Genomic DNA, 16550 nt, shown 5'->3' on the forward strand with positions numbered 1-16550 from the left:
CCACTTCTGCTTCTGGGAACACAAGTGGGATGGCTGCTGGGAAGCACACAGCAACCTCATTACAACACACAATAACCCATGTGGCTTCGGTGTTACCAAGTCCGTTCCACGCACACAAAAAATCACACTGGTTTCACGTAAGGAAAGCTTAACTGCTTCTTGGATAATTGATAAGATTGTCAAGTGGACAGGAAGAAAGACCTCATAAATAGTTCTTGGCCTGCTCCTTTCCTCTGAGCACAAGTTTGATATGCAGAAACCAGCAGGAGAAGCAATTTATGGCATGGTATTACACACGATCACTGGCTAATCAAACAGCAGGTACTGTTCTTAAAGGGACAATTATACAGACCTGTTGAAATGCTGGTAATATCCAGGTCAATTCTGTCAAGCAGAGATATTATGATCCAGAAAATGTATTTAGAGCACAATCCTACAGATGTTTCCTCGGATGTAAGTCTCACCATGTTCAGTGAGGCTTACTTCCTTGAGCGTGGTTTGGATTGCAGCCCTATGAGGTCTTTTACAATAATCAACATTTCAGCATTATCCAAAAGTCATAAAAACAAGTGTGTGTACATGTAACAGAAAAATGCCAGACCCTCCAAATGTCCCTATTTTTCAGGGACATCCCTGATTTAGAGAAGCCATCCTGGTTTCTGATTTGAGCCCAGAATGCCCCACTTTTCCTTAGGATGTCCCTATTTTCATTGGAGAAATGTTGGAGGGTATGGAGTTATCTGACCCTCAAGCTGTTTGAAGGCAATCCTGTATAGAGAAGTTTTTTTTTAATGTTTAATGTTTTATTATGTTTTAATATATGTTGGAAGCTGGGCAACTCAGTAAGATGTGTGGGGTATAAATAGTAAAATTATCATTATGGAATGGGACACCCCCATTTTCATTGGAGAAATGTTGGAGGGTATGAAATGCTGCCCTGGGGCACAAATGGGGAATTCACAAAATTACAAACGAGAGATGTTCTGTTTGTGGAGGAAACATGTTTTTTTAAAATGGGGCATTTTCCAGGAAGGGCCGACATATCCTTCAAAAGCTGTCTTTGCACCATTGTACCTAGATGTCGCAATGCAAATATGGAAATCCACATGAAAAATGAACAACAAGAGGTGAGATGTTAGCTAGGACATAGCATAGCTTGCCAGCACCCAGGGCCATGCAGAAGGGGATGGGTGGGAAGGAAACGGACAGAGTACACATGCACATTCAACTGCCTAACAGCATCCCATCACCCAGGAGATTACAGTTAAGAAGAGTCGTTCCATTGTACGGAGAAGCCACTTCCTGGTTCGCATAGAGAAGCCATTTTCAACAGAGCCCAGTGACAGACGTGTGCAGTTGTATTGAGGCAGCACTAGGTGTTGAAATTTTGCACCCACTACCAATTTGCACCCTCTACCAACTAGGCTTGGAAAGTGTGAGAACGGAAGTTCTCTTCCGCTGTACTGTACTTTTGTCCTCTCTCTCTCTCTCTCTCTCTCTCTCTCTCCCTTGGAGAAGATGTGAGAGGACGCCATGATTGCTTTGTCCTGTATATATTGCTTAATAAATCACTTAGAATGCTACACTCGTGCTCCATGATCGTTTCTGCTATACTCTGCTGATAGAGTGTGCACATGTCTTTAGATATGTGTCACTGGTGTGCACTGGGACTGATTTGTGAACGTCCTGGGCTGCGCTTCATCATCAACATCAGAAGAGTTTAGATTTGATATCCCGCTTTATCACTACCCAAAGGAGTCTGAAAGCGGCTAACATTCTCCTTTCCCTTCCTCCCCCACAACAAACACCCGGTGAGGTGAGTGAGGCTGAGAGACTTCAGAGAAGTGTGACTAGCCCAAGGTCACCCAGCAGCTGCATGTGGAGGAGCGGAGACGTGAACCCGGTTCACTATATTACAAGTCTACCGCTCTTAACCACTACACCACACAGGAAGACGGCCAGAAATGTCTGTCTCATTTTGGGGGGGTGCGTGTGCCCCGCCCCAGCGTGTTCCGACAGCTATGCCACTGAGCTAGGAAGAAACTCAGTGACCTGGTTTGTACATAAGTATAAGCCAAGTCATGGCTTAATGGGAGCAAGCAAATACAGTGGTACCTCTGGTTATGTACTTAATTCGTTCCAGAGGTCTGTTCTTAACCTGAAACTGTTCTTAACCTGAAGCACCACTTTAACTAATGGGGCCTCCCTGCTGCTGCCGCACTGCCAGAGCACGATTTCTGTCCTCATCCTGAAGCAAAGTTCTTAACCCGTGGTACTATTTCTGGGTTAGCGGAGTCTGTAACCTGAAATGTATGTAACCTGAAGCGTATGTAACCCGAGGTACCACTGTATGTAGAGATAACAGTCCATACCAGTAGCCCACAATAACAAAGCCCAGCTTCTTCACAGTCAACATATAAGCAAGAACGTGTAACTATTGCTGCGGTGGGAAGGGTTTCCTTGAGCAAGCATTTACTCACAAGGACTAGCAAAATTCGGAGACATTTGGGATTCTAAGAAGAGCCCAGATAAGTGGTTGCCTTGCAGCTGAATGCTGCCCACCCCTTACCTGCATGCTGCATGCAGGATCATCTCCCTGACACTTTCATGCAATACGGCTGCTTGCTTGAGATGATCCTAAGCCAAAGAAGCAGTTGACATCAAGAAAGCAGGAAACTTTCAATGAGGAAAAAGCACCATGTATTATACATAATTCTAGGAACCTGCACTCTTACACAGCTTCGTATTAGTACCATTAGGCCTTCGGTTTCTGCAGATATGCAAAGGCAAATAATAAACTCTCCTAATAAAAGCCTAATGGTTTTGTTATTGTACCAAAAACAAGGTGGGAAGAGATAATCAAGCGTTTAATTGCAGCAGAATGGACGCTCCTAATTTCAGTTATTAGCGTGGGCACCGTCTCTTAATGCTTAACTCTTCCTGTAAACCTGTTACTGTAGCTTTGTCCTCTTCAGGTGTGTGTGTGTGAGAGATCTGGCTTTTTTGTTTGTTTGTTCATTCCCTCTGTCCCTTTTAAACCTTTTTATTATGCTATGGATATTATCCATAAAGCGCATGCACACTTTACATCAGTGCTAATCTAAGTGGGCAAGTAGGGAGGAAAATAAATTGAAACAAGGCACCTGAACAGATACCTGTCGAACCACAGTATGGGGTTAGTGGACGGTGCTTGGTTTGGTGGATTGTAAGTTACGGAAGCCCGAGGCAAACCTACAAGCACAAACTGGCATAAAGGAGGACATAAAGTTGAGAGATTTATTCACTCGCTTCTCTCAGATGTGTACGTCCACCCTTGGAATGGACAATTGACCTCCCGGCCAGCTAAAGATTATTTAGTGATTAATCAGGGTCAATGGGTTCATGGATTTTTATATTTAAACATAGGGGGTTGTATCAGACAAAGTTGTTCTACTAATGCAAGGAATTCTACTTACGCAACATGATTTCTCCTCCCCTTCCTATCTATACCTGTGCCCCCTCCCCCTGAATCTGCTCCACAGGGTTGGGAGAACCCCCAGAAAAGAGGGGTGCATGGGAGGCGGAGAGGGAAGTGACATGGTGCAAGTGGAAGTCCATGCATACAACCCACAGTTGTACCCAACTGAACCATACTCAGAGTAGACCTGTTAAAACTAATGGGCAAGTTACAATAGCCTATTCCAAGGGGTCCAATGAGTGTGGCTCAGATACAAGCCATAGCTGCTATCTCCAGCTCTTAGAAGGCTTCTCTTCATGTTACCTATAATAGCCATAGGTAAAGGTAAAGGGACCCCTGACCATCAGGTCCAGTCATGGGCGACTCTGGGGTTGCAGCGCTCATCTCGCTTTATTGGCTGAGGGAGCCGGCGTACAGCTTCCGGGTCCTGTGGCCAGCATGACTAAGCCGCTCCTGGCGAACCAGAGCAGCACACGGAAATGCCGTTTACCTTCCCGTCAGAGCAGTACCTATTTATCTACTTGCACTTTGACGTGCTTTTGAACTGCTAGGTTGGCAGGAGCAGGGACCGAGCAACGGGAGCTCACCCCGCCGCGGGGATTCGAACTGCCGACCTTCTGATCGGCAAGTCCTAGGCTCTGTGGTTTAACCCACAGCACCACCCATGTCCCAATAATAGCCATACACCAAAATAAATATAGCATGAAAGAGAATGAATTTCTCCTTAATTCTGACTTTAAAGCAGTCTTCCCCAGTCTGGTGACTGCCAGATAGTATCAGATTTTCCATCCCAGTTGGGCTATACTGTCTGCTGCTGACGGGAACTGTAGTACAGCTGTACTTCTAGAGGGCACCAGGTTGGGAAGGTTACTTTAAAGCATAGTTACATGTGGGCAGTCACTTCCACGATTTTTAAAATAAAGATGTCCACATCCCTACTTTTCAGACACTTGGAAGGAGGAGGAGGAAGAAGAAGAGTTTGGATTTGATATCCCGCTTTATCACTACCCGAAGGAGTCTCAAAGCGGCTAACATTCTCCTTTCCCTTCCTCCCCCACAACAAACACTCTGTGAGGTGAGTGGGGCTGAGAGACTTCAGAGAAGTGTGACTGGCCCAAGGTCACCCAGCAGCTGCATGTGGAGGAGCAAAGACGCGAACCCGGTTCACCAGATTACGGGTCTACCGCTCTTAACCACTACACCACACTGGCTCTCTTTAATTAATTTAAGCATTCTTTAATGGTGGGCAGTGGGATTCCCACCTTTACACAGTCTCAACTTGCTGTTGGTGACTAGAATAATGTGTCTCTAAGACCAAATGGGCAGTGGAGGGCGGGAATCCATTGTGAATTGTACTTTATTGGCTTTGGCAAAGCAACAAATGCATGAAAGGAGGCTGCTGTGAGGAAATGTGCCATTGAGTTGTACGTGGGCCAACTGTGCTACTTAGGAAGGGATGTCCTGTTTTAATTATTGATAACCACATTGCGCTAAGTGATGCCCAGTAGTCTATTTTTCAGACATAAATTGAGTTTCATGAAACGAGGTCTCGTGACATCACTTCCTCTGCTACTAAATCTTTACTGAGAAATGAAGTGCCTTAAGTTAGCCGTGGCCATCAGCGTTCAATAATAATTCCCGTGCAACCCCCAAACCCACGAGCTACTTAAGCTGCCAAAGTCATCTCCTAAAATTCTCTTCAATTTAAGTTATGGTAGCCTTAATCCTAGAGGTAACATTTAAATACAGCAAGCACTCAGGAATTCCTGGCATCACGCCTAAAGCCAAAATCGCAGATAGGCAAAAGACACTGGATGCAATGGCAGGTGGGATTGCCAAAGTCGTTTTCCCTGGATGTCCACCACTTTTGTTATTATTATTTTGTGTGTGTGCCAAGCACATAAATCTGAATGTGCACAAGTTTAAATGTGTGTAAGTTGCGGGCTTACTGTAAAATACAGGGGCTGGTGGGGGGGGGTGTAATTTTTCCGTGGGGCAGATTTCCTGAAGGTGCCACAGTGACAGCCTGATCCCGCAAACTGGATTATTGCAGTGACACATATGTCACTACTTATTTACTCAAGAGATGGATCCTAATATTCGATCCATGTGGAACGTGCTCAAGTATACACAAGACTGGTTTAATTAGTATGACTTATATTAAGTACTATGCAGACTTGAGCCCGTACCACCTGTAGGAATGTGGCCACACAGTGGCGTAGCGTGGGGGGTGCAGGGGGGGCTGGCCGCACTGGGCGCAACATCTGGGGGTTAGGGGGAGCAAATCCACGGGTTAGGGGGCGCAAATCCACGGGTTAGGGGGCACAAATTACTTGCCTTGCCCCGGGTGCTGACAACCCACGCTACGCCACTGTGGCCACAGTCCTTTTAATCAAATTAGTGATAAATACTAGAAATTTGATCTTTTCTCTGCATCATATATACAATAACGGACACAGCTTGAGTTGCTCCTATGCAATGCCTATTCGACTGCTTTGATCTGTGCAAGCTGAATTTCTAAACAGTGTCCTAGAAATGTTTGCATTTGTTAGCGGTTGATCTTTCCGCATGGCAACAACTTTGCTTTAGAATGTCTTGTCTAATAACATTATGTAGTAAGACAAGTTGAAGATAACAGATGTAAGAACCTTTGTAGGTCAAGGCATAAAACGACCAACCTTTGTTTTCTCAGTTAGGTCTCGTTGATTTTATGCTTCGCCTGCTACTGAAACAATAACCTTCTGCTTTCAGAAAGGGCTTTCATTTTCTCTTTCTCTCTCTCTCACCCAGAATGCCAATTCCCCTTTTCCAGTTCCTGCTCTTGAATCAGGAATTGCTTAAACCTCCCTGAGCTCAAAGACCAGAAGCACCATTAATGAATGCAGGAGGGAAATCTGGCTTTCTAAGCTTGCAAGAAATCCTGCCCCCTTGTGATGTGCAGTATCTTTTTTTTGTAGAAGGAAAACTAAAGGCAGTTCTGTTACCTTCAACTAGGTTACCGTAAATCTTATTCACACTCTCACTTCGTTGCGAAAATGTGCATATTTAGTGGCCTCTTCATTTCAAAATGCTATCATGATTAAAGGCAATGTGTTTGAAAAAAGGGGTGAATGCTTCATTTATTATTATTATTATTTTCAGCACATAATTGGAGTAGGGATGACGGCGACAGAAGGCTGAATCCTTGAGTAAAAACTTTCAGGGCATGGCACGTTTATGCATTAAGTACACCCACAAACACCTTTTCACAAAGGCAACAGATACAATAAATACCTTAGATGACTTTCTTGCACATCAAGGCACAGCAATTATATATATTTACCATCCCAATATATTACCAGGAAGGTTATGCCCACGGTGAAGGAACAAAAAGCAGAATTATAGCAGAATGCAACCATTATCAGCAACTGCTTGGCAGCAGGCAAGTGACAACAAATGCATGTTCCTTTAGAATTACAGGATTTATTGCATTTATATCCCAACTTTCTCTCTCTGAGGAGCTCAAGGTGACAGATGTGGTCCTTCTCCTCTTTTAATTCCCCACAAACACCCCTGTGAGGTGGGTTAGGCTGAGAGGCAGTGACTGGCCCAAGGTCTCTCAATGAGCTTTGCAGCAGTTGTGATTTGAACCCTGATCTCCCAGGTCCTCGTCCAACGCCCTAACCACCACCATACCATCTTGCCCACCTTGATGAATAATGAACATCAAAACTGTCCCAATTGCCAAGCTATATGTAACTAAGCAGTGGCACGAGGTGCTCTAAGTAGTAGACATTGCACCTTTGGACACAGTGGGACAGGTGCAAGAGACGCCACTTTGCTGTCTGCTCCACAACTTACCAGACAAATGGCAGTAATGGTGCCAGGCAGAATAGTGGTACTGACATGCCACAATACATGCTGCAGTGGCACTAATCCAGCAGACAAAGAACAAAGGAAGCTGCCTTAAACAGGGTCAGACCCATTGACTTATTTAGCTCAATGTTGTCTGTGCCAGATGTGGGGAATTAGTCTCTCCAGATGTCGATGAACCGCATTTCCCATCATTCCTGGCCACTGGTCATGCTTGCTGGGCCTGACTGGAGTTGTAGACTGCAGCAAGTTCTGGAGGGCCCCACACCTCGTCTACACGGACTGGAAGCAGGTCTCCAGGGGTTGCAGGCAGGGGCCATTCCCAGCTTTACCTGGAGAGGACAAGGACTGAGCCTGGGACTTCATGCATCTGAAGCATGCGCCCTGTCACTGAGCCACTAAAGGTAAAGGGACCCCTGACCATTAGGTCGTCGTGGCCAACTCTGGGGTTGCGGTGCTCATCTCGCTTTATTGGCCGAGGGAGCCAGCGTACAGCTTCCGGGTCATGTGGTCAGCATGACTAAGCCGCTTCTAGCGAACCAGAGCAGCACACAGAAACTCTGTTTACCTTCCTGCCAGAGTGGTACCTATTTATCTACTTGCACTCTGACGTGCTTTCAAACTGCTAGGTGGGCAGGAGCAGGGAGCAAGCAACGGGAGCTCACCCCATTGCGGGGATTCAAACCGCCGACCTTCTGATCAGCAAGCTCTAGGCTCTGTGGTTTAACCCACAGCGCCACCCGCGTCCCTCACTGAGCCAGTACCTTTCTCCAATTCTGTATACAGTGGTACCTTGGTTCTTGAACTTAATCCGTTCCGGGAGTCCCCGAAACCGTTCGAAAACCAAGGCGCAGCTTCCAAATGGCTGTAGGAGCTTCCTGCACTCAAGCGGAAGCCACGCCGGATGTTTGGCTTCTGAAAAATGTTTGCAAACCAGAACACTTACTGTACTTCTGGGTTTGTGGCATTCGGGAGCCGATTTGTTAGACAACTAAGCCATTCGAGAACCAAGGTACTGGAAACCATTTATATGGCTGACAACCACTGTTTTCAATAATTTAACACACTACTCCAGTGAATTTCAACATTTTTTAATTTGAACTTAATTTCAAATGAGTCATAGTTGGAAAAAACAAAATATTCCTCAATATCCTGTTTCTGCTGACAATTTATACATGTTTACTCTCCAATCATCTGTGACATTTTTTATACCAGCCACACACTTTAGTTAAAACGCTTAAGACAGTACATTTCAGCTCTCCCCCTCAGCCAGTAAGTCAGAAATAGGTCCAAGTCGGCAGAATCTAAAACTATTTCTCCTTGCGATACTGGAACACTGGCTTATTATACTTAGGAAATATAGGTTTGATTGGAGATTGATGTGAGGATCAACTATTGTAACTACGCAAGACTCTCTAAAATCAGGACTGCTTGGAAACTCCTTGTGAAATGAATGTGTCCTTTGGCTGAAGAAATATTTTAAGTTTTGCATTTCCTTTTCGTCCCAGCTGTTTTTCTTTGCAGCTTTGCTGTTTTGGCTTTTTGTGCAGCAGTCTTTATACTTGCAGGTGGTAGTTTGAAAGTTATTTCTTTGTCATCGCTATCTTCTGGCTCAGATTTTCGCCGTTCAAGAAATGATGGGGTACACACGGGGGTAGGATCCTGGATATGAGAGAGGAGGATGTTGCTAAATTCTGTTGGACCATCACGATGTTAAAGGTGAAGGGCATTATCTCAGCACGGCATGAGCAGACCTCTGCTCATGAAACAGAACTTAGCTTCCCTCTCCTCGCGCTTACCAATTTGCTCCCCAGGGTCCCATCCTACTAGGAGATTGCATAAGGGGAAAGGGCTGGTGATGGGATGCAATGAGACAAAACTGAGGCCTGCAGGTTTGTCACATTTACGTAAAAACTGACTTGAGGACGCAATGGGAATGCACAAAACGAACACAAAGGTGTCAGACTCTCTAGAGGGGTTGTATGAAGGCCAAACTTCCACTCTGCAGAGGTCCAATAATTTTGTTCCTATTTGGCCACCCACACACCTCAAAATATCTCCTGAGAGATAGGACCATGACAGGAATTCAATTGACTAAAAAACCCAAATCCTTTCTTACTAGTACTCTTTGGGAAGATCAGCACTTTAAACTTACCTCACTGCTCACAGACACATTCATGCTCGAGTCTGGTTTTGAAAGCTTCTTTTTCTTTTTCTTAATCAGAGGCATTTCAGCGGCCTATGGAAAAGAGGCTCATTTAGTATGATTAAAATACCATCCATTTATACAACACACACAAACACACCAAATGGTATCCTGCCATCAAAACAAGATTAAAATACTGTCCTAGAATTGTGCCTTTTTCTTAATAAGCAATAAAGGGCTACAAAACCCAATTTCAACTCCAGCTTAGTTGAAATCTGTTATGATAGTTTAGGGCCACTTCACACATTGCTTATTTTCAGGTGTTAATAGGCAGACTAGTACCTTGTGGGCTTAACAAAACACATACCAGTTATAGTTACTTGTGACACATCAGAAACCTGATAGGAAAAACTCATCTATTCTACAAAAGCTTTCCTGTTTACTCACCATCAGAGACTAGATAAGTGGCTGTTTACAAGTCTGACCTTAGTTCTTTTACTGGTAGACCAAAATGAGTTAAAGAGTGAAGGCTTGAAATATGTTTGCAGACACATGTATCACATAGGTAGGTGACTATCTTCAGGAAGCTGTAGATCTGTGCTTGATGCACACTGGGCGACAAGCCAGGGTTTGCCTCTGTGTCCTTTGTGAAAAGGCCCAGAGACTCCATTCTTTTACTGAGTAAAACATTCACAGATCTTTCGCTTGCTCAATGACAATATTACCATTCATAATCCCTGTTTAAGGCACATACTTTGCTATTAGCACGTTTGTATGTCAACCTCCATCCCTTTGGGGGAGCGGGCAGGGCATTCACTTACAAAGCCAGGAAAATCATAATCGATTCCCTTCTTAGCCAGCCTTTTCCGCAACTGCCGTTCCTTCTTCAGCAACCGCTGCACCATCTTTGCTTTCTCTTGGGTTGTTCGCCTCCGGTTGTAGCGTTTCACTGCTGGATAGGACGGCTTGCTGAATATTTTCTCACTACCTTTGAACAGGTTTTCACGCACCCTTTCAGGAGGCATAAACTGGCCTGCATCACAAATACGTTACACCAAAAATCAATATGGAAGCCTTGAAAATTGAAGCAGTATTTACCAAAGCATGGAAATATTAATGTTAAGTTGCGTGCTCCCCAATTATATGCTATGGATCACTAAAAAAGCACTACTTTCAACTCCCATATCTAAGCACCTAGTCATGTTCATCCACCTGCCTTGACCTCTATTTCTGGCACAGAGTTGTCAACATCTGGCCGATACCCAATAGCTTTCCACCTTCTCTTATGTATGCACTTGGGCTGGCTTCTTCAAAGACTGTCACCTAGCTCTCAGAACAATTCTATCATCTGCTGGAATTGAATTATAATTAAGTGGAAAGCATTGTTTGGCTGCTTCATTAATAGTACTGGGAAGGCTGCCTCACATAAATTCATCTTGAAGCTATGTCTGAATCTTTAATAAGAGAATTATGAACAAGGTTTTCTCAGGTGTTCAACTCTCCCATTGGTCTAGCTCAGTTAAACTTGCTTGAGAGAACAGGACTCACTAATCCTTTTCTGTTTTCAAGCCAAGAGTCACCATGAACAATAGCAATTCCAATGTACTCCAGAGAGCTATGCAGTTGGGCGCCACTTCAAAAACACACCACACAACGACTTCCGGGTCGGCGCCATCGCCGAATGGCGGGCTCCCTCCGAGCTCCGGAGGGAGCCGGCTTGGCAGGGGCTGGGTCCTACCGCACCGGCGATGCGGGGACCCTTAAAAACCACGGCCAGATTGAGGCCGTGGACATGGAGACTCGGCTGGCACCGTTAGCGCCCTCCCGACTCGTGAAGGAGCCTTTTTAAAGGCTACGGATCGGGTGCCGGGGAGAAGCGTGGTGCTTTGAGTTCTCTGCTATCCCTGCCGAGCGCAGCCGCATGCCATCCGGCGGAGAGCGCTGACTTCTATTGAAAATTCGGCTCTAAAGAAGAACCCGTGAGTAATTGGAATATGGACTAAAAAAAAAGGGGATAAATTTTTAAAATTCGGAGCGAACGGGGGAGGTGGAAAAAAGGAAGTCAGCCTACCCCTAAATTGTAGAAGAGCCAAAACAAAGGACTGGACAACTAAGATCGAGTGTAACCTTATCTTGCCGAATCAGCAACTTCGCGAGGGAAAATTATAAGATTGAGCTGGAGGAGAAAAGTGGAATTGTTTTAAAAAAAGCAACCCCCCCGGAATCCCTGGAGCGATTCGTGAAACTGCCGGGAGAAAAGTGATGGAGGTTTTGACAGCTGTCAAAGAGCTGTCAAAAAGGAAGATTAAAATAGAGACTTTGTTATGAGGACTTTGCCGGTTATATTTGTTACAAATTGAATACAAACTGTTTTAAATATCGGTCAACAAGCTACTTGGTCTGGTGGATGTGATTCTGGAAGGGAACTTTGTTACTGCAATCCACCTAGAGGAGCCGAGGGACATTGCATGTGTTTTTCACAGGAAATGTGAACAGTTGAATGGAACTTTCAATCTCCTGGGAAACTGCAGGAATGGAACACTATTTTGTCTACAGAGGTCTACACACTACAGGAAACAATGGAACTATTTGTTGGAAAATGAAAGGAACATGATGTAATGCTTTGCTTCAAGAATAACAAACCTCTGCAGAGACACTAGAAACTTTTGGAAAAAGAACATTTCTGTGGGAGAACAGAGAAATAAAAAGGAGGAGAATGATTGATAAGAATAAGGAAACAACAAGAACTGGACAGAACTGGGGGAACATTTGGGATATTCAGGTTTGACAAGCTTATGGATACAAAATTGGAGTTTTTACTCCTGGATATAAAAACCTGGATAGAAGAAATGGGCCCTTATTTGATAGACTCCTTCTACGATTGGACATCCGTAATTAAAGACTGGCAAAGAACTGGAGGGATATAGTGTAATGTGGGAACTCCAGGAAGATATTAGAAGTGGAGGGATAGGTGAAACGCAAAGGGGAAAGAGGGGAGGGAAAATTGGAATCCAAAGGCTGTAAAATTATTATTTACATTTATCTTATTTTCATCTGTACTATGTTCGAAAGGGGGAAACCCGTGGAAGGGTATAGATCGATCTTAGGGGACGAGAATTTGGATAAATTGGGTTATTGACGAAGAGTGTAATTTGGGGATAAGAATTTGTTGAATTTAATTGCTTATTTGGAAGATTTGGAACACAAGAGGGGGTAGGGAGGGGAAGTCCTAGTTATTGGCAATAGATTGGATTTAATTTGCTTTGATTTGTTTTAATTTGGAAAACCTTAATAAAAATTATTATAAAAAAAAAAAAAAACACACCACACAACTGTGGCAAGCGCTGGGAAGGGAGGAAATTCCTACTAAGCAGTACACAATGCCTTTTTAATGCCACTGCAAATGTGGTTTAACAGGCAGTTTCCTGAGAAAGGTGACTGCAGCTTGCACCTTATCTTAATAAAGGGTATTCCAGGAGGTCACAGGGCCTTGTGTGACTTACAAAAGCCAGGAAAATCATAATTGCTCTCTTTGGGAGAAAGGGTATCTGCAAGTACCAAGGGGGGGGGGGGGAGACAGATGGGGTGGGGGAAGAGATACAAGCACTTTGGGAGAAAAGACAAAGTAACAGGTAGGTTTGAGGGACAGTTTTTAGAGAAATGATACTCTGTAAACCAGACTGTGGCAAGGTTTGGAAACTGATTGATGTTACCGCTTCAGAACTGCCACATTCAATTTTCCTTTTGGGCAAGAAACTCATTCATACTCACATTTCAAAAGTCGTTCACCGAAAAGATAGTTGTTCATGGTATCTGCAACGATCTTAGCAACTTCATCATATTCAAATTCCACAAATGCATAACCTTTGCTGCCCCCAGTCTGTTAAAGATAAGGAGACAAACCTTGAAATACATTTACATGCTAAAATGAATCTTTGCTGAACACTATTTTTTCTTGCTTGAAGGATCTTAAAGAAAAAGGATTTCTGAGCCCAATGAACTACTTTTACTGGAAACACATTTCTTAAAGTAAGACAAATATACAGACATGCCCATTGGTTTAACTTAATGACCACAGGGAGCCTACATGTTAAATTATATACTCTGTGAACTGCCCTGAGACCTCCGGGTATAGGGTGGTATTTAAATTCAATAAATAAATAAATATACATTGATATTGTTCTGAAGGCCAACGTGAATGACTCCAGAAACTACAACTGCCCATTGCAAGGAGTGATAGAGCCTGATTGGAGGGGAAAGAACTTAACTGCAGCATTTTAAGAAGTGTTACCCTTAAGAATATATGGAAAAGTAACAACACACCAGAGGGTCTTTTCTGTGGCAGCCCTCCCACCTGAAATCCTTCACTGCATGGAGGGTAGTTCAAACTTTTCTATTTAAGTTTTTGTGCCCTCCTAGTTCTTCAGGGTGCTGTGAGCTGTGTGTTGATGTTTTATGGTGTTTATAGTGTTCTACCTTATTAGGGAGAAAGAACAAGATATAATTCCCCTCCCAATGTTACCTTTTTACTCCTTGAAAGTCGAAGTCTTGTAACTGTCCCAAACTGATCAAAGTATTCTTTAAGTTGTGGTTCAGAAAGACCCTTTGGGATATGACCCAAGTAAATGACACCAGGTGTCAGATTCTGATTCTGTAATATATATGAAATAATTAATTAACATTTCAAAATACACCCACGTGCGCATTGGTTCATTACCTCTGATGATCTCCCTGTGCAGAGCAGTTGCAGAGACATGGTGGTGGGGAGACAAAAACATTCCCCGGGGCACAGCCTGAAACTACAAAATGCAGCAGCCTTGCTGAAGTTAAGCAGATGGGAGCAGTGCCCAAATAGGAGACCATCTGAGCCGGCTGCTTTGAACTCCACAATGCTAGAAAAACATGGTATATAAGTAATGAATGAATAAAACATCAAATCTGCATGATGACAGTTGCAGATGCACAGTGGGTATAACCTGAAATACTCTGGGTTGGTAAATCTGCTGCCTCCTCACAGCATCCTGAACATTGGCACTGTTAAGCATGGATATTTTTCAAAAGCCTTTCAACTTCAGGTTCTATTGCCTGCTCTCAAGGAAACGCACACAAACCATTAGGAGTTCACACTCAGATAATACATAAAATAGCATGACACAAACTTAGCTGCTACTCCACAAATTCTTAATTTTACCATATGGCATTACAATGGTGTAGGAACTGGCTTGCCAGGGAGTGTCAAAATGGCTTCAGGATTGTTCTCCTGTACTATTTTGGACATGTGGTTTATATACTTATGTATGAATGCTGACCTTGTGCATTTATGAACATTTATTCTATATTTAAGACCTTAGAATTATTATAATAGAGCCATGATGGTGGACAAGTAGGATCATTTATTCTTGTCCAAGCACCACTCAGTCACAAGTTATTGTTTCTGCTCGTTACTACATCATGCATTTTTGTGTTTTTATATTGTAAACCTCCCTGTAATCATTGGATGAAGGGCGATATAGAAACTTAACGAATAATAAAAATAATAGGAGCGTTGTAAATTATTTCTATGGTACTGCAGCAACACATGAAAGAGGCTTCCATCACCACGGAAACAGTGATGATTACAAAGTAGATCAGGAGAGCAGGAGCTTCCCCACACTTTTTCAAATGGGTGAAGTAACGACCCCACGGAGTCAGATGAGAATTACAGCTTCTTTATCTGGGGTGTGTGGAGTTAGGACCTCCTGGTCACCTTTGACGTGATGCTTAATGCTTCAGAGGAGAAAAATAAAAGAGTCGCGTCAAAAACAACAGGAAGCTCCACCTTCCGAGCAGCGAAACTCTAGCTCAGCCGTTCTCAACCCGTGGGTCCCCAGAAGTTGTTGAACTACAACTCCCATCACCCCTAGCTAGCAAGGCCAGAGCTCAGAGATGATGGGAGTTGTAGTCCAACAACATCTGGGGACCCACAGGTTGAGAACCGCTGCTCTAGCTTCTGTCCAACTCCATGGAGTTACTACCACACGCACGTTTGACAGCTGCTCCTAGGAAACAAGTGGAGAAATCTAGGGTCTCAGCGTGGCCACAAGGGAGCCACAGGCTGGGGCAGATGGAAGTCGTTGTACCCCAAAATTAATGCACCTGGACACCAAATCCCACATCACCTCCCCCTCCCCGAACTCCGCTTCTTCTGAGCCCGGTCTTGACTGGGGAGGGCGGGGTATAAATAATAATAATAATAATTCTCTTTTCGCTCTCACCTGGGCAGCCGCCTTGCGTACGCGGTGCACTTTGGCCTGGAACTCCTTCTGCCTCTCCGGGTCTAGGGAAAGGAGAGGGGGAGCCGCCAGGGTGGCCGCTGGTTTCGTCGCCTCCACAGAAGAAGACGCCGCCGCCATCGCGCCCACTGTGTGCGGAAGAGAACGCCACTTTCCCACCCCGCACGTGTGCAAACCAGGAAGCGGATGCAGCCTCACGTCATTTCCTCTTGACGAGAGAGTTCCTTTCTTCCTTTCTTGAAAGTGACGCTGATAGGTAATATGAAGATGCAACGAGGGAGGGAACGGCAGCGGCCCCTGCTGGATGGAGAGTGGAACCGCCGCCCCGCTTTATTTTAGCCAGGAGTCTGCCGCTTTAACTTTTTTAAGGCGCTTTTTTTAGGTGCTTTCCATTTACTTTTTTTAGTGTAAGCCGCCTTGCGGCAGTTATTTAGAAGGGCGTTAATAAAGCCAGTGATAAATAATAATAAAAACAGTACCAGCTGTGGATTTGTGATTAAATTGGGAAGGTGGGCACATCCACTGCATTAAATATTCACATTGGTTTTTAATTGCTTCCTTTATTCCTTCTTGTAAAAATAAATAAATACGGGAACATTCCTCTTCTTCCAAGCCTTTGGCTAACTAATTAAATTAATAGACAACAATAAAATACAATCCATAATACATGATAGAATTTCCAGCAAGTCATGGAGCACATTTGCAATTGCTGCAACGGGCAGAAAAATCATCAAGTGGCCCGAAAAAGACCCTCCGACTTGCATAGGCTTGCACTGCAAAGTCTGTAATCCTACATAGTTACCTAGGAGTAAAGCCCCATTGA

General features: G+C 44.1%; 1 protein-coding gene across 1 annotated transcript; it reads right to left on the minus strand.

Annotated features, from left to right (window-relative positions):
• Window positions 1-8384: 8384 nt before the first annotated feature.
• On the minus strand, window positions 8385-15912 carry NIFK (nucleolar protein interacting with the FHA domain of MKI67). The gene is made up of 6 exons (XM_083739931.1): window positions 15710-15912; window positions 13978-14106; window positions 13227-13335; window positions 10277-10488; window positions 9465-9548; window positions 8385-8971 (listed from the first exon to the last, which is right to left on the minus strand). The coding sequence occupies exons 1-6, from the start codon at window positions 15845-15847 to the stop codon at window positions 8789-8791; spliced, it is 855 nt and encodes a 284-aa protein (XP_083596057.1). The 5' UTR covers window positions 15848-15912; the 3' UTR covers window positions 8385-8788.
• Between the last annotated feature and the right edge of the window lie 638 nt (window positions 15913-16550).

The sequence above is a fragment of the Podarcis gaigeae genome (genome assembly GCF_964106915.1).
Source record: "Podarcis gaigeae genome assembly, chromosome: 5".
Classification (NCBI taxonomy): Eukaryota; Metazoa; Chordata; class Lepidosauria; order Squamata; family Lacertidae; genus Podarcis; species Podarcis gaigeae.